This window comes from Corvus moneduloides, chromosome 2 (genome assembly GCF_009650955.1).
Source record: "Corvus moneduloides isolate bCorMon1 chromosome 2, bCorMon1.pri, whole genome shotgun sequence".
NCBI classification, from domain to species: Eukaryota; Metazoa; Chordata; class Aves; order Passeriformes; family Corvidae; genus Corvus; species Corvus moneduloides.
The window spans coordinates 83,214,116-83,232,219 of NC_045477.1; the positions used below are offsets into that span (position 1 = coordinate 83,214,116).

The 18,104-nt window shown below is 39.5% G+C and overlaps 1 protein-coding gene across 1 annotated transcript in view; it reads left to right on the plus strand.

The window, feature by feature from the left end:
- The first annotated feature begins 600 nt into the window (after window positions 1–600).
- ITGBL1 (integrin subunit beta like 1) overlaps window positions 601–18,104 on the plus strand; it is a 139,488-nt gene continuing 121,984 nt past the window's right edge. The window contains exons 1-2 of the mRNA XM_032100139.1: window positions 601–880; window positions 2,158–2,369. Of these exons, the coding sequence (XP_031956030.1) occupies window positions 807–880; window positions 2,158–2,369 (286 nt within the window). The 5' untranslated portion in view covers window positions 601–806. The remainder of the gene's footprint in view (window positions 881–2,157; window positions 2,370–18,104) is intronic.

Below are 18,104 nucleotides of genomic sequence, written 5' to 3' on the forward strand. Positions count from 1 at the left end.
TCAGGCAATCAGCAATTTCCCAGGACAGCCAGAGGGATTGAAAACTTTTCCACAGCATAAAGAACTGCACGTGGCCATATCTGCCAAAGCTGATTCATTTGGAGAGACTATCCTTCCTTTTAGCTTAAAGTAATACAAAAAATCTCCCACTGCTGCGATGAAGTATTGGACTGTGTTTTAATAAGGCGTTAGGAAATGGCAAACTAATAATACTTTGAATGTGTGGTCACTCATGCTGGTGTAGGTTGGCAGCCTGCAGTGTCGCACGGTGCAGTGACGTGAGCAGGTGACCTCAGGGGAAGGAGGGAAGGGATGGACGTGGGAAGGCAGGCGCCAGGGAGGTGCTCCAGCAGTCAGGCAGGGATGCTGCAGCTGGGGAGCGCTGGTCCTGTCTCCTCGGAGGTACAAGTTTCACAGATTATCCCAAGCAGCCATCTGTCAAAGGACAGGGGGATACACATACCTCAAATATTTACGGTGCCTGTACTTTGAGAATGAGACAGTTCGTTCACATCTGTGAACGGGCCACTTTTAAAACATCAAAATAAACCATCTGGCTGCGCAACTGTTTCTAATTACTTCCCTGCCTAGACTGTAAACTTTGGGGTTTGGCACCGGCCTCCTTCCCAGAGTGCTGCCCAAATCCCGCTCCCAGGCAGCTAATCAGAGCCACTGCAGCACGGGGGGAGAGCGCTGGAGCCGGGCTTGTCCAGCTCGCAGCTCTCCGCGTGCCTGGCGGGTCTGTCCGGCTGTCTGTGCGCCCGTCTGCAGGAGCGCTCCAGCTGCGGCTCAGCACAGCTCGCACCATGTTCGCACGGGGGCTGCTGGGGCTGCTGCTGCTGCTGGGCCCCGCGCTGCCGGCCGGGCCCCCGGCCCTGCGGTAAGTGTGGCTCTCAAGTCTCACGGGGGGTTGCGACTGATTGTGAGGTGCCAGGAGCGTGGAAGCTGCGGTTGTGGAGGGAGCAGTGGAGCAGTTTGTTGGCTCTTCCTCTGCCTGCTTAAAAGTGACAGTGAGGGAAGCGCTCTGGGTCATTGGGAACTTCAACAGGTAGGTGCCTGTGCAGACTGCAGAGTTATTTGCAACGATGTATTTGATGCCCAAGATGTACACTTTGAAAGCAGTGAAGGGGGAAGAGCTGGATAGTGATGACTCTTTCCACCCAAACCTCTAAATTCTGCTCCCTGAGTGGAACAGGCACCTAACCACAGAACCCTGCTTATTGCCGCACTTCGGTGCATTGGCACAGCAAGGCACACTGCCCTTCGCTCTCCACCTCCACCAGCCAGCACACACCAGCTCCTAGAGCCAGCAGCTCCTTTGCTCCAGAGCCTTGCAAAATCTATCTGAGAAGGGCACGTTCTACTCATCTGCATCTTTAGTATTCCTTAGTGTTGTGAAGACCTATTTTTGGCCTGAGCAGTCCTTGTTCTTTTTTCCTATTATTCAGCTCCTGATGAGACAAAGTGTGATTTTTCCTGAGTATGTCCTGAAAGTCCTGATCTCCACATGCTCCAGTGCATGGTACAATTGCATGGCAGAACTGCAAATCTACAGATCTAGCATTAGATTCTGCTGGCTTTACTAAAACCACAGCCACAAACTACACTGTTGCATGGAAAGCTGTGGTTACTTTGGTTTCCTTTTCCATTGAAAGCATGGATCATATATGTCTGACAACCAGAAGGATTACTTTGGAAAGCATATTTTATTAGAATCAACCATAAGTTTGCTTTATGATATATATTCCTGTTATGCTACCCAGATGTTTGGATGTATGTGGTGTCTCTAAGCTTTTTGAATTAATTAAGATCAAAATGTTTCATGATAGATAATCAAACTATACGTGTCTATGCATATATACCAGATATGCCTGATGAGAAAGTAGATGAGCCCAAAGTAGTTAAAAAGGTAAGTAAAATAAAGTATAAGCATTCCTGCAGGTAGCAATGAGATTTCTGACGAAAACGAAGAAAATTGGGTGATTTGAGGCAAGTAATAATTTGCAACCATAACTGAAGAGGTGGTAAGAACAATATTCTGGGTATTGGCTGAAGCCAGTGGAAGGAGGGTGGTTTCCCATGAGCTAAGCTCTCATGGGCTCTGAGCTGCAGCCCCTGGCTTTGACCGCACGTTATTCTGTTTGCTGTCCCCCACAGGAACGGTTTGGGTATTCCTGCTTCCTGCCGGCTGTCCCAGGCTGAGTCGGAGCTCAGGTGCCACGTCCCAGGGGGGAAGCTGTGCAATGACAGAGGCAGATGTGAGTGTGGAGTCTGCATCTGCCAAGTGACTGAGTCTGGCAAATACTACGGCCCGCTCTGCGAGTGTCACGACTGGGTGTGTGAGACCTACGATGGGAAGATCTGCGCAGGTGAGGAAGCCCCGATGATGACAGAATCTTAGAAAATTAGGAGTGTATGTTAAAAGCAGAATTATGTTTAGAACACAGCACACTGATACAGTAGAGGTGATTATATGTGGGTCCCTGAACCATGACTCTAAAGGGAATTGTGGGCACATCCAAAGATTTTTCCAGATTAAAAGATACGTGTTACAGGTACTGTGTCTGACATAAAATGGGACTTAGCCTAGAGCAAGATTCCTCTGCATCAGGGGAAAAAGCAGAAGTTTCTTTGGGTTGGAGGCTCTGCAAACTGTGTTTTAAATCTAACACAGGATGCAATATTGCTCACATTTGTAAAATTTTTTTTTTCATTTGAACTGCTTGCCTAATAATGGTTTACGGTATCTACCCACACTTTATCTCCAAACAATCAATTTTGAGGGCATATAAATATGAAAACTCTGTTTTTGTCTAAGGAATGATGATGCTTTCCAAATAAAGACTTAAACCAATGTAACTGTATTGTGGTTTCAGGGGTTTCCTGACAGACACTGTATTCTTTAATAACATACATTTCTGGGACAGAATTTAGTCCCTGCCAGTTGTTGGAACATGTTTCTTGGTTTACATCTAAACATTATCACTCTTTCATCTTTCCAGCTGTCTTTACTTAAGTTTCTGGGTTATTTCGGTCAGATTTTCATCTTTTTTTTTTTTTTTTTTTTTTTTTAAAGCAGCTTAGAATAGGATTTTAGAAAAAAGCAGGGGGAAGAAATACCATCACATTCCTAAAGGGATTCAGCCTGGAGCTTGATGAAAGGGGCCAGAAGGGTACTTCATTTCTAGTATCCCTGCTTCAACAGCTTTACCAGATTCACAGAAACGTGTCATCTTTTCAGGCCAAAACCTGCAATTAGGTCAATGGGAATGTTACAGGAATTCTTCTAGTAAGAGGACAATACAAATGCATTCCAGCAGTTGGTTTGGCAAATTATGTAGGAAAAAAGAGCAAACTTAGTTTAGCAACAATTTATCCAGGAAGTCCAGTAATAACATGAGAAGATCAAAAATGGGATTATGAGAAAACGATTTATATTTGGCACCTATGACTTTGGAGTTCTGTAGAGAAACTGATTTATAGACTCTGCAGTTAGCAGTGTTAAATCCCCCTACATAAGAAATATCATAGCATTTCAGTGCTTTCCTACGCCAAACATGAATTTTTTGATTGGTAGTATGATTTGAAAGTGCTTGCTGTTGTTGCTGGGTTAATTGCATAAAGGGAAACTGAAAGCTCCTTCAATTTTAATATTCTGCTGTAAATTCCACCATCATGTTCCTGTTAATGTTATGAACAGTGGCTGCAAGTTTTTTCAGTGCTTTGGTGGTAAAGGGTGCTGACAGAATAAACAGAGCCAAGAGATCTCTTAACAATATTTAGCTTTTGGGTAGCACTTCATGGAGGAGTTCAAAGATGTGAATGCTAAGTGATTAAATGTATTTTAAAAACCAATTTTCTGTACTTGTCACTTTGTCACTCCTAGCTGGAGTATTGAAGCTGCTTTACCACTGAGATGTGAAATAATTTGAATTCTCTCTTCTGGGGAAAAAAAAAAAAAGGTAGTAAAAAATTCAGTACAAAATCCTGGGGAGGGAAATAATTGTGAAGGGTGCAGGAGTTTTGCTTGCTTTGTTTGGGTTTTTCGACAGTAGTGCTGAAAGTCCAGCTGACTTTGTTGCAGTCCGGGGCTGCCCAGCACTGCAGGAGAGCAGCCCCAGGTAACTCTTTTGGGGCTGGGATCCAGGTGGTGAAACACTTTCTTTCAGGCTGTGCTTGTTGCCCTCTTCATTTTTCTCCTATTCATGTTTTTAGTCACTGAAATTGTGTGTATAAGGGAGGAAAGGAGCGTCGAAAAGAAGGTCAGATCTAGGATAACTGGCAGGAGACTGGACCTTATGTTGTATGAGTAATATTTTCCCCTACCCAACTATTCAGTGAACTGCATCCACTGATGTTTCTTAACATTACATCAGCAGGCTGATTTCCAGTGTGTGTGACATATTTCCCTTTCTTTGCATTTTTGGGCCCATATTTTCACTAATGATGAAATTGTGTTTCCTCTAAGTGAATAGTCAAAATATCTTACTGCAGTTATAGTTCTGTTTCCTGCTTTGTTTTTCATGTTTGTATTTTGACATTTGCTGTCCCGTTTCATTGCGGATCTCTCCTGATACAATAACTGTAACTGCTGACTGGTACCACATGGAGAACTTCTAAAAACACTTTCAAGTGGTATTTGAGGGTAATGCTGTTTAAAATAATCTAGTTTTCAAGCTGCCAGAGTGATTCCTTCTTCAAGTGACCAATGATGTTCATATTCAGAGATGGATAGGCAGAGTTGTTTGGGTCACAAATGCCAAAGGTAGCTGTGTTTCCCTGCCAGTCAGTTCAGACATACCTCCACTTCCCTTGCCTGTCCCAAGCTAAACAAAAGATTTAGTTGTTCAATATGCAGCTCATTATCTTAAAGGCACTTTCTGTGTCAGATCCACTTTCTGGACCAGTTGTTGAACAATCATATTCTGGGGAGAGACGGCCTGAAGGTAAAGAAAACGTCAGATGTCTATCTGATTGATTTGCTTTTTCTGATAAGCCTTGTATAAAAATAGGAAAGTTTATGCCGTGAGTAATAAAGAAGAGCAGATGTAAATGTTTCTGTCCTTTTACTTTCCCTTGACACTTCTTTGCTGTATTTCCCTCCCATTATGTTTCCAGGTGCTTTAGAGGGAGTTCCAATAATTTTTTTGCCTTTTATCCCACTGGGATTGATAAAGTAAGAGGTGATCCCTAATGGAGTCAGAAACAAAGAAGAGAGAAACCAAGTACTGTGGTCTGAATCACTGAGTCTCCTGTCCTCCTCAGCGGCCTTTTTATCTGCCTGATGTATCACGGGGTGTAGAGGAAATTGAGTAGAAACTGTCATTCTCTTTGCAATGTCATCTTTATCTTTTTGTTGCTGATCTTCAAGGAGATGAGCTGAGAGGAGGAAGACTGAATCAAAACCAACCACATCCCCAAAGGATTTATGCTTCATTCAGAGCAGACAATATATTTGTTGCTGTTTATTTGCAGGTAGTAGTTCTGACCTCAGACAGTTGCATATTGCCTCAGGCTTTCTTAGCATAAGTAGAACCCATGTTGTGTGCAAGGGAAAGTGGAATACAGAACTAATTTCTGTCACATCACTGCTTGATACCTATTTCTCTGTGGGGTTTTTTGCAGTATGGTGGAAAATCAATTTTAGTGAATTTTTTTTTTGTTTTGGTTTGGTTTGGTTTGGTTTGGGTTTTTTGGGGGTTTTTTTGGTGGTTTTTTTTTCTTGGTTTGTTTGGTTTGTTTGTTTGGTTTTTGTTGTTGTTTGGTTGGAGTTTTTTTTGTTTGGGGTTTTTGGGGGGTTTTTATTGGTTTTTTTTTTGTTTGTATGGTTTTTTTTGGTTTTGGGTTTCTTTGTTTGTTTTGTTTGGTTTTTTTGTTTAATCTTTTTTACTGCATCTGTGGTTAATGAAAATAGAAAAATTAAACTAAGCATAGACTTCCTTGGCCAACTGAAGTGGGAACACTTTACATGTTCTTAGAGAATGGACCACGGGAACTGCCAGCTGGGACATGTGACAGGATGATTGCACTGCTTGTAGTTGGTGAGATCAAAAGACAGATAAAATTTGATGATGACATAGACAGCAACATATGAAGAAGGTTTGTCTTTGCTCAGAACTATATATTCATTATTTTTGGTTATTTTTGGTTATTAAGATTTTATAATTCATTTTTCTTGCAAACTGAAATACCTTTTACATCTACTGAAAAATGGTGGCACAATGTGATTTTCCATAAGCAGTTGCTGTGGAACTTTAATTGCTGCTTTTCAGGCCAGTGAAAGATTTTTCTGTTTCTTTCTCCAAAGCTGTGGTTGCTGTGGGTGCTGTACCTATTTTAAGACTAGTTCAACAATATAATGTCAGTGTTAGTTGTAGGTTTTCACAGCCAGAAGTGTTATCATACACAACATGAAGGGCAAAAGGATATAAATGCCATTATTTTCCAATCTGTAAGGTTTTAAACTATGCAGAGAACACAAGTGAAAAATTAAAGTGACAAGGAGTAGATGTAGAAAGAACAAGATAAATCCAAATTAAAGTATTGATGTAATACTGTGTATCCAATTGAGTTTATTGGATGTATGGTCCTATATACCAGTTTGAGAGAGTTAGGAATTTGAAATGGAATTTGGAGGACATTTTGAGCTGTGCTCTTTCCACAGAAGCTGAATAGTGTCTTTAGGCAGAGCTGTCGAAGTTGGAAAGGCTCTAACAACTGTGCTTTTGTATTCATACTGAAGGGAGGTCTGACATGCTGATTGTTCATTGAGCAGCATTTCTTGCTAAAAGTGTGAAGGAAAGTCAGCCTGTGACCTGCATTGATTGCCATTTGATCCAAAGTGAAATTCAAAGCCCTGGATTTTGAGAACAGATGTAAGTCTCTTCTCTGTCAGAGGCCATGTTTGTGAAGATTCAGCCGTGGCACATGTGTCCATTGGAGACAGAGCCTCCTAAAAAGCCCAAGTTAAAAATAGGGCAGGAGGCTACTGATGAAAATGGAGGTGGCAGTTCTGCTCTGACCTAGTTTGCTTTAGTCCAGATTTCAGAACTTGGCATTTTGTGACATTTCCTCCTGGAGCAGGGGTGTGTAGGTGTGATAATAGCATCCATATTCACCTCAAGACAGGTTCCTCAGGTTCTAGTAGAAGTGAAATCGTGATAGCATAGACCTCATTGCAGGTTCATTGCCTTTCTAAGTGCTCGACGTGCCGGCAGACTTAAAAAGCACAAGCTAAAGCCTATATTATTCTCAGCTTTATGCTGTTGGTATCTGATCTAGGTAAAATCAAGCAGCCTTTGATACATTGACAGTTGCTGTACACACACAATTTTTCCAAATGCAGTGTATGTGTTCATAGCAGTGGTGAGTGAGGCAGGAGGAAGCTTAGACACAAAAACTGCAGGGGAGATTAATGGAAAGGAAGCATTTTAAAAGTAGCTTATTAAGTGTTATGTCCCTTAGCTGCTTAGCCCTCATTTTGAGCACCTTTATCTATAGATACTACTGACAGGAAATAGGTGCTAGTTTAAAAAGTAAAAATTAGTTTGCTGGGCATATGGAAGGTAAAGGCTTTGAAAGCACCTATCAGAGCTGGAATGTCATCCCTCAGGCTGTCACCAACAGCAAAACAAGGTGGAGAGAAGCATCTCCTTCACCTTTTGTCTTTCTGTAGTCTGGGGTGACAAGCTTATCCATTGCAGAGGAAAAACAAACCTTTGTGTGAGTTTTGTCAAAGCAAATAAGTGTCCTGAAGTGTGTTTGAATTTTTATGCTTTTTACAGTCTGATAATAAACTGAAGTATATTTTTATTTATTTGAAAGAATGCTCTTTATGAAAAAATAGCGTACACAGACTGTCCTTCTATTAATATTTGTGTTTCAGTATCATTTTTATTAAAAAGATATGGTGAATAGAAAGTAGATGGTGTATTTAATGTTACAGAAGTGTTTATTAATGATTTTACCTGCTTCATCGGTGGATAGGTTTCAGTACGTGTTCTTTTGACAGCCTTTTTTGGACAAACTGACTGGCTTGGTATAATTTTCTATGCTTATTAAAAGTTTTATTGCTCATAGCTGGTTCTGTAAAGGACTTCAAACAATCATCACTTATGGCACTGGACTGTAGACCTTTCAGTGTTAGTGTTCCCAAGTAATTTGTCTTGACAAACAACATTTCACTGATTAAAAAAGTTCCCATGAGCTTTTGTGGGAGGAAAGGACGTGTTGCTAGTGATGTCCAGGAAAAAGGGCAATTTGTGCCTAAAAGGTACTGGAGTTTGAATTTGGCCATGCAAAGAAGGACCCCATACTATATATGGGGTACCAGAACTTATCAGTGTTTTAACTGGAGGGTGTGGTGGTCGAGGACATGTTATGGTGCATTTATGGTGCACCACAGCTGTATTGCTGGATTCAAATTTCCTTTGGAGGTGGAAGAACTATGAAGGAAAAAACCGTGTTCTTCTTTTAAATGCTATTTTAAAAGGTTATTTAAAAGCTTCATTTCTTAGTGATGGAGGGAGTAATTTTTGCAGACAGGGGTTTGTGTACTTTTGGTACATAGGGAGTGGGCTGGAACACCAACTTGAACAGTTCCATGACCATACTCTTATATGTAGAAGAATAAAGATTCAAGAGAGTTTAACTGGAGTTGCACCTGTCCCCTTTCTTGAAAGAGCTGCTTTGCCCTTCTGTGTGTCCACCTGACTGGCATCAGTGATATAATATGGGACACCTTCTTGTCAGTGACCTAAAGAGTCTCAGTCAGAGTTTTTGGAGGCATATCTGGGGCATTTTAATGGGGAAGGGCACTGGGAGTGCCAGCTCTGACACTGTCAGGCGTGAGCTGCGTACTAACTTAGTGATTTGGGAAATGTCACAGCCGAATGCTGTTGCCTTGGCAGCTCCATGCAGCAGCAGATGTTCTAACTGGAGCACCTGGTCACAGTGTTTTGTTCCTGGGGACAATTCTGGGGTGGGGAGATTTGTGAGTGGGCTGGGGGAGAATCCTCCCATGCCCCAAACAGACTGCCAAAGTCTACCTTTCTCAGGCATGCTTTTTCCAGTTGTCTGCCTCCAGCAGGTCCTGTTCAGTCTTTTAAACCAAGTGGTGTCTGTCATTTTAAATATTGGGGATGTTAGCTTTTATGATCCACAGTTAGAGGCTACTGAATGTAAAAATAGCTCATTTAAGTATTTTTCCTGTTTTGCATATAATTTCCTGTTTAATTAAAAGGATGTATTAAAGTTATTTCAATCTTGAAGCTGTGTGGTTGACAGCTAAGAAATGCTAAATCTGACTGTCTACCTTTGTTGAAGAGTCCTGTGCATTTGCACTATTATGCATCTTTTGATTTTGTATTCATTGTGGTTTTCTCCAGTGAACTTATGCAGCAATGACAAGAGGAAAATGGTTGCTTCCTAGTATTTGAAATGGTTTAGTTCACAAACTTGGTAACACATTTAAAGCAAGATAAAATGTTAATCATTTACCTTAGTCCATTCATTTGCCTGAAATGTGAGGAAGACGTGGCAAACAGTTTGGTAACACAGCAGTGTCAGGTAACACAGGTTTCTTGGCACCTCATTTCCTTACTCCAAGTGTTTTAAGGAATATTTTGCAGAAAGTAACTGGATACTTGTGAAACGGAATGGTACAACCTCATTAAATCTCAGGAGTCAAAAGCCCCTCTTCTTCAGAAAACCCTGTTCCTCTTGACTTCCTGAAACATCCAGACTAATTTCTTGTCTATCCTTACCCCTTTGTAAATTACTGGATACAAGCAGAGCTGGTATATAATTTGAATGGCTTTTCAGCAGAAGAAGATACAGGTGTTTTTTAAGAGATGAATAATGAATGGTATTCTGTGAACAAGTGCTAAACTTACATAATCCAAACCATTTGTATGTCTGTATCTCCTGTGAGTATGTAGTTCCTGCCCTCCAGAAATGCAAGAGCCACTTCAGGTGTGGGAAACATGCCTGATATATGGCACTGAACTGTGATGGTCACAGCATCCAGTTCTCATATCCACCTTTCTTTGCAGTTCTTGCAACAAATTACTAGAAGGTATGCATTTTTCTTCTGACATTGAAGAGAGGGGAAGTTGAGGTCAGAGATCAAAAATATACCTTCAGATCATTAATGGCTGATAGTGAGACTCAGAAGAGAACCCAAGGATCTGAGTTCTTCCTAGGGACTCTTAAACCACCAAGTCCCTATGAGTTGTAAGAATAAAATGTGTAAGTATTAAAACTATCACTTAGGTTGTGTCAAAACACATATTATGTTTCATGTTTAGATCCTAAAAATACTATTTCCTACAAAAAATAGTCCTATATTCCTTTTCCTAAGAACAACCTGTGCATTACATATGCAAAAATTGTTGATTTCTATGTGTATTATTTGAGTGAGAGCAAGTTGGTTTTATGGAAACACCAGTGTGTTTCCAGCTTAAAAGTGTTCCACATATAAATAGGGAGGTGAATTTGTAGCAAGTCAATCCCATAGAGAACTGTAGGTGCAGTGACATGCCTGGTAGATAGTTCCAGAGAACAGTCTTCAAAAGAGTGGTTTGTAATGATTTGTAAGGATTCAAAGCCGTGCTTTGAAGGATTACTGGAGAAGTTCAGACCTCTCACTTCAGGAACAGGAAAGAACTGAAATGGAGGAGGACAACCAATTTCATCTCATGACCTGCAGAAGTTCCAAATCATGCTGAATGGTGGTGATGCCATGACAAAATGTCATATAAGAACATATTGCACTGTAGTTTTCCTGAATGCTTTTGCAGAATTGTGCCTTTTAATCACTGTGTACTTTACATGAAAAGAACACTTATGCTGTCTTGTGGAACATACCACACTTTTACCCTAATGGTCTTGGTTGGCTCAGTGCTTTCTCAAACAATTTTTAAACTGGAAAGAATAGTGGCAGTGAATAAATTGTACATCTGTAGTCTGACTTGCAGAGGAAAGGCTGAGACCTTCTGTTACAGAATCATAGAAGTGAGTATTACAAATTTATTTAGGGTTTTTCTGTGCCTTTGTAGTCAGGTAAATTCTGTGGGAACCAGGTATCCAGTAAGAAATACATTTAAAATCAAAAAATGGTCTTGAAGCACTTAAGTATTGTTGTTGCACTGGTACTTCTACTGGCTGTCTTTTGAAATAATTTTGTTTCATTCTCACTTCTGTTTCAAGCCACAGCCAATCCTCATCAGAGATATAGCAAGTATAATGAAGCACAACTCCCAGACTGTGCTTAGGAAGAGATCAAGGTGCCAGCTATCACTGCCCACCACCTACATCCAGTTTCTCTGGATGGGAATGGAGAACGTAGGAGCTATTGCAGTTGGGTACAACTACTCTCCATTTATGTGAGTTTGCCTGCAGCTGGTGTTTTTGGAAATCCTTTTGTCCACCAACCCCAGATACAGTGAACTTCTCTTTCTAGAACATACTAGTTTCTCATTCACAGGGCTTTAGGGCATCATCCTACAGTGAGAAGTACTGGAACATTTCTTACTGCCTTTTTTTCCCCCAAGGCTGTCTAATTAATTGAAGCATAGCAGAGAAATGTTATAGCATATCATTGGCATTGGTAATAAACAGAGAGAATTAAATGTGGCATAGATTTTTGTATCACAATAAAAAGTAATTGTCTCTTCAAGATTTATAATGTTTAACTTCCTACAAACTTTGTGTATGTGATACAGAAATACAAAAAAAAATTGATTGGAGATGGGATTGGCAAAATTACCAAACCCCAGTCATGTACTTTGTTAGATTTAGGAGTGGATCCTGCCACCCATCTCTACTTTTCAGCTTAAAAATATGTTTTAATAAAAGCAGATTGTGTGGCTTTTTTTTTTTTTTTTTTTTTTCCCAAAGCTAAAGAGAAGCCAATGTTTTCTGCTGACAGAAGTCCACTGAAATCAATAAAGTTATGCCAACAGAGAATTGGTCTCACAGCAATTCTGGCCCTTGTTTGGCCAAAATGTCTGGGTAATAGCAAACGAAATTACAACAGCAAAATGTAAATCCTGTCATTTACCTGAAGTGGTAATGGTAAAACAATAATAACAATAATGTCATCTCCAAAGTTTTGAATGCTTTTAAGCTTGACAACATTTTACATGATTTTCTGTTTTGTTTTTCTTCTGTGTATTGTGCTACTTTAAATAGTTATGTGTTAGTTAGTGGTAATTTGACTGGACATTTACCAAAATAATTTTTTTCCAGAGTGTCAGAGTTGGATTTAGCAGGAATGAGAGTTCTGTGTGAAAATACTCTGATAAATGAAAACCAGTCTTTCAAAGATTTAGACTCAGTTGTATAAATGAAGGAATTGTTTACGCTGAGAGAACTATCCCAAGTTTTATTAAATGGTCTGCTGGTTTGGAAAGGCACAGTAAAATTAAGATTTTTTAATTGGATGAGCAGGGTAAGTCTCAAGCCCCTCTCCTCTCACCATCCTAAAGCTTTTGTATATGCCTTTTTGTAAATGAGGAAATTCTATTCTAAATGTGTCAACTGCTTTAAATGTATGTCTGGTACACTTACATGCAGGTTAGAAAAGATTTTATTTACAGATATTGGCGAGAAAATACAACATGATTTCTCTGTAGGCAGTTTCAAAAGGCCATATCACATGAGAATTTCTGAATGAAGTTCTTGCTGGATAATACCTTGAAGGATAATATTTAAATAGTACAGTGACCACAGACTTCCTTTTATTTCATTGGTGCCTATTAAAGGAGCTCAGAGGTTTTTAAAATAATATTACTGTGTATGGAACATCATTTATCAAGCTCTTTCAAAACAATATTATAATTCCTCTGGCCCTTGATATGGTCTTCCAGTTCTCTGTATTTTCCAGGTGTTGTCCTGGCTTTTCCTCCCATCTTTTTCTGCGTGAGCCATAGTTGCCACCCGCACTCTCAACATTTTCGTTATCTCCAATTGCCAATTTGTTTTACTAATTCCATTCCCTCTTCACAGAGTTTTTTCTGCTTTTTGGGTGGTCTCTATCTGGCTCAGTTCCTTGGCACTGTTCCTCACAGTTTTCTTAATCCATTCCTCTGGCACATCAAAGAACAGTTGTTTCCATGAGGACCTGGGTGGAAGTCAGATCCACCTTGGCTTTCTCTACACTCCCTGGTGGCTCTTTCTCCAACCTCTGCTCTTGTGTCCCAGGAATCTTGTGTCCCAGGAATCATGCCATCAAGAGGAGCTGAACTGCCTTGGGTATTCACAGACTTTGTAGAAGTTAACCACAGTTGTATTCAATCAAACACTCTTTCTTAGCTCACGCTTTATTCATGCAGGTGTTCACATGTAGGGGCGCTTGGTCGGATATGAATCTAAACCACAGAGACTTTAAAACAGGCATAAATCAGGTGCCCACTCCTGTATCATCATTTCTGCTTGCTTCACCCCTTTCTCCTCCCTGAGACAGGTGGCACAGCACACTGAAATTCTACAGTTTGTTTTAGTTTCTCCAAACAGTCTATTAGTTGGGCTTCTTATTCCCAAGAGATGGAATGGTTTTGACCATAGTAAAAAGCTTGTCTTAGGGAGACTGTGGAATCTCTGTGGCTGAGGGTTTAATAACAGGTTGGACAAGTCAGGAAGGATCAACACACCCTTGTATGTGACTCCAAAGAAGTGGACCAGAAGATCTCTTCCAGAGTTCTCTTTGAGACTGATTTTCTTTGATGCTGCTGTGAAACCAATTCTCGGTTTGATGCTCTGCCTTAGTGAGGAGGATCTGTGGCATTTTGTCATGCAATTATGTTTCTAAATGTAATAATTTATTGAAATGGATGCATAACCACTGATTTTAATCTATTAATACTAGGAACTTTCATTTTCTGCAGTATTTATAGTACTTTATAAAATATGAATGTGTTTCAAGTTTTTAAACTACCACATTTTTAAATGACTACTACTGAGTCTCTAAGTAGGAATGATTTTGAGAACAAGCTTGCTTGTTTGAAGTTTAGGCATCTTTTCAATAGAAAGACATAAATTAATGTTTCTAGATATAAGTGGTGGATGGACTTCTGTAGCAAGCTCACAGCCATGGAAAACATATTTTATCCATTCCTTGCAATTTGATGGAAAAATAACAGTCAAAGCATTGAACAGAAACATTTCTATTTTTAAATTTGCTTTGTTTTAACAAGTGGATTCTTAGTTGACTACTGACCTTCTGGAGTTATGGCAAAATGAACAAAACACAGGGTGAAATTGAATGGTTGCCCTGCAGTTCGATGTACACCAATATAGACCACGTTAAAAATTATATTCTAGAAGCTCTTAATCCTTGTTGGGTCCATTAAACAGCAAAGAACATAATTCCTACTTAAACGGGAATCACATCTGTTCTGAATTTTTCACTGGAAGCAAATAGGTAAACATGTTTTGTTGGATAATGAAACCAGGGAAGCAAGTAGTATTGGACTGCCATTTTTTTAACTGCTGCCATGACAATGTGTATTCCCTATATTGTCTCAATGCAAAATTATACCCTCTAGAAAGTTAATTATTCTTGGACAGCAACGAACTGATCTCTGTATTGGTAGCTGAAAACAGTACTTAGATTTATGACAAGTCAGAAGATATTGCCATTGTTGGGGGACAACACTTCCATTCCATCAAACTGATTTCTTTCATATCACTGGTCACTGAGAAACTGCCCCTACTATTCCCTTCTTCAGCTAAATCACCCATGTATACACAGGACAATCCTATATACACAGCATACAGCACAGGTCAGTATGAATATTTCTTCTTCCTTCTCTCATTCTCTTGATCTTCCTGCATTCCCTAGGCATATGTTATTCATCACACTCGTTGTGCACATTTGTAGGAAGGAAATAGGGAATTCCACCCCCACAGAAAGCTTTCCCAGTCTTCTTTTCTCCTGTATCCAATGAATGTGAAAACATTACTGCCTAACTTCTCCTTCTACCCAGTGTTCCCCACATCCCTTTGGACAAGCCCTTCATGGATCTGTGTTTTGGTCTGGCTGATACCGTGTCATTCAACTGTTGCTGCTGAGAAACAATGGTTTCAGAAAGTGCTGTGCTGTAAGGGAAGTATCTGCACTTCTGGGCTGTGTATTCTATAATGCCAAATAACTTTGTGGTGCTTAATTTTTTTTGTTAGTTTAACCTGAGAAGAAAAGCAGTACTTTTAATGGGTGATGCTACTCCATCTGTGCTATGTGACAGAATTGTCACCTCACCAGTGTAGTGACGGAAGCTGATGTTGAGGAGTCCAATAGTCTTCACATAATGCACATTCCCACTGTACCCTCTTGATCTGTCTTTTCTCCCCATGTGAGTCACGTAAGTGGTTTTAAATGTCTTTCAGTGAGTCATATAGTTTTGCTAATTCTGTCCCTACTTTAATGTCACAATATACAGAGTAATTTTCTTACCTAAAAGCTAAAATTTCATTTGGTCATCTACTTGACACCTTTATAATAAATACTTGTTTTCCTTAAGCAAACTTTTTTGTTTGGTGTGGTCATAGCAGTGTCAAAATCTCAAGCTCTTGTTTCTATTCTGAACTGTCAGTTTGAATTTTTAAATCCTTTCTCAAAAATGGATCAGACTGAGCATTACATTGGCTACATACCTCCTAACACCTTCTGGCAAGCATCAGAAGCCAAGAGTTCCACTCTGCTGTGTCTTACTGCTTGGCTGAAAAAGAATCAAAATGCACATAGAAAATTTACTGTGGTGAAAGTGAGAAGAAAAGGATTAAAGGCTGGAAACAAATGTAAGGACTTCATATACAAGTGGCAGCTGGAATGTATGAAACCTCATGCAGTACAGAGTGTTCCTCAGAACAGGAAAATGTAGGTCTGTTATAGCAGCAACAGTTTTTAAACAGTGATTTAATTTTGTGATGGTAACATTCACAAAATTCCTAACTCAGTGGTTTCATTCTGCCTGCAAATGGAAGAGACAAATGCCTGAAGACATTGTGCATGTGGTATAGAAAGGAGAGACTAAACTGACAGATGCCAAAAATCAATAGGGAAATACTAACACCTTTCTAGGCAAACAGCTGGGCAGGGAAATCTATTTTAGACATTTGGATAAGCAAGATTTATTTCTAGAAGAAATGTAAGAGAGAGCCAAAAAAGATGATTTGTTTGACTGCTGTGTTGAAACATATTGTATTGGCATTATATGTTTTGACATTAAAATGAAATGAGCAAGGAAATGAGCATAGTTCAGTATCTTCATTCCTTTCCCCCCAGTACTGGATTCTTCCATGGTAGTCCTTCAATGATAAAAGCACTTTCACTCTCCTTATGTAATATAATGCAATTTAAATGTTTTTTTTTTCCATTCCACACCAAAAATACTGGAATGTGTCAAATAAGCAGTTAAAAGTAATACTTGCACGATAGCTTTTGAAACTTTTAAGTTTGAAAACTAAACCAGATGCTGTCCAAATACAGTGGAGTGACTTGGTGAGCAGAGCATCAGCATCTGAAAACTAAGAGTCTTTCTTCTGGTTTCTATAGAGACAAATCAGTGAAGTCAGACTGATTTTTTTTGTTGTTTTAAGATGTAAACCTTAAAAGCAAAGATTCCTTGTTTTGTAAATGGAATACAAGCATCTTTAATGCCTGTAAGGGTCATCTGTTCTGCTGTTCTTGCATGCAGTTTTTCTGTTGCTACAGCATCTACGTTGATCAAGGGTACACTTTGATATACCTGGCTTTCAAGCAGTTCCAGAGGCAGTACAGCAAGAGTAGTTCTGTCAGGAGTTACTTGGTCTACAAATGCATCTTGAAACCACATTTTTTTTCTTTACAAAATGTTGTTGTAGTGATGTGTAGAGATTTCAGTTAATCTTTTCTGCTAATTTCCAAGCACTTAATAGTAGGATGTGCTACAGAAGGCTCTCTGAAGAGAGTGTATTGCGTACCATTTATATCAGTTCAACTCTCAAATTTTGTTTTCTCTTGAATATATTTCCACCTGTATTTTAATATGACTGAGAAATTTGATCATGTTTGCTGTTTTGCAAATAGTGTAAGAATGCTCTCTGATTTACAAATCCTGGGGAATTAAAAGTGATGCAGATCTGTACAGTCTGCTGAACAGGCTTGTGGGCCTGTAAACATTTTAAGCTAGTATTTCCACAAAATTTCAAGACATATTTTTTGGTTCCTGAGTAATGAGAATTGGTCCTCAGAATCTCATAAACAATTGTGCAGTTGGTAAATGAGCAGGGAATTGACAGAAACACTGGTATTTGAACAAATTGTACAGAGGATGCCTAGAGGCAACTGTTCATCCTACAGGATGATCAGGGGAATTTCATCAGAGGATGAAAGAGAGGATTTCATCACAGAGGATGAAATGAGGAGGAAGAAGATAGACATTGATATAGCTGTTAATATGTATTAAAAACAACAGTCATTTTGCTTCATTTCTCTGCCTGCCTGCAAAACTTCAGTTCCTTTGCCTGCAGTGTTTGTAGTGGTCACAGTGAAATTAGCACATGCAAAAGGGAATTAGGTGCGACTAGCAAAGGATACATTGGTATTTGTTTTTCAGACAGCAGAAATGACAGGATTAGGAAAATTAAACTTCTGCAATATTACTATGAGCTGTGCTGAGATGGAAATTTCAGGCTCTTCTTCTCATCGCTTTTGACAGTGTCATGATTTTGTTTATGTCACACACTCAACATTATGGGCAAACTAAACCTCAGGATCAAAAGAGGAATTTTAGTGCTCTTTTCTGAAATTCAGATGTACACATCCAGTTATACTCCCCTACAGGAATCTATCGCATCAGAATGAATCCGTTTTGTTTTCCCTTTTTTTTTTCTTTTTTTTTGTTTTGTGTAAAATGCTAGTTCTCATGGTCAAGCAGAAATTTTGGCAGGAGAAAAAAGGAAAAATATATACATCAGTCAGAAACCCCACAGAAGCAAATCCCTTCTTCTATATACCTTTTATGATAAATATACAATAATATATTTTGCCATCACAAAGTAAGGCTAGTCTAGAGGTCTTTTTTGCCATCATTTTTAGCAGCATTCGCTAAATGGTGAAAACA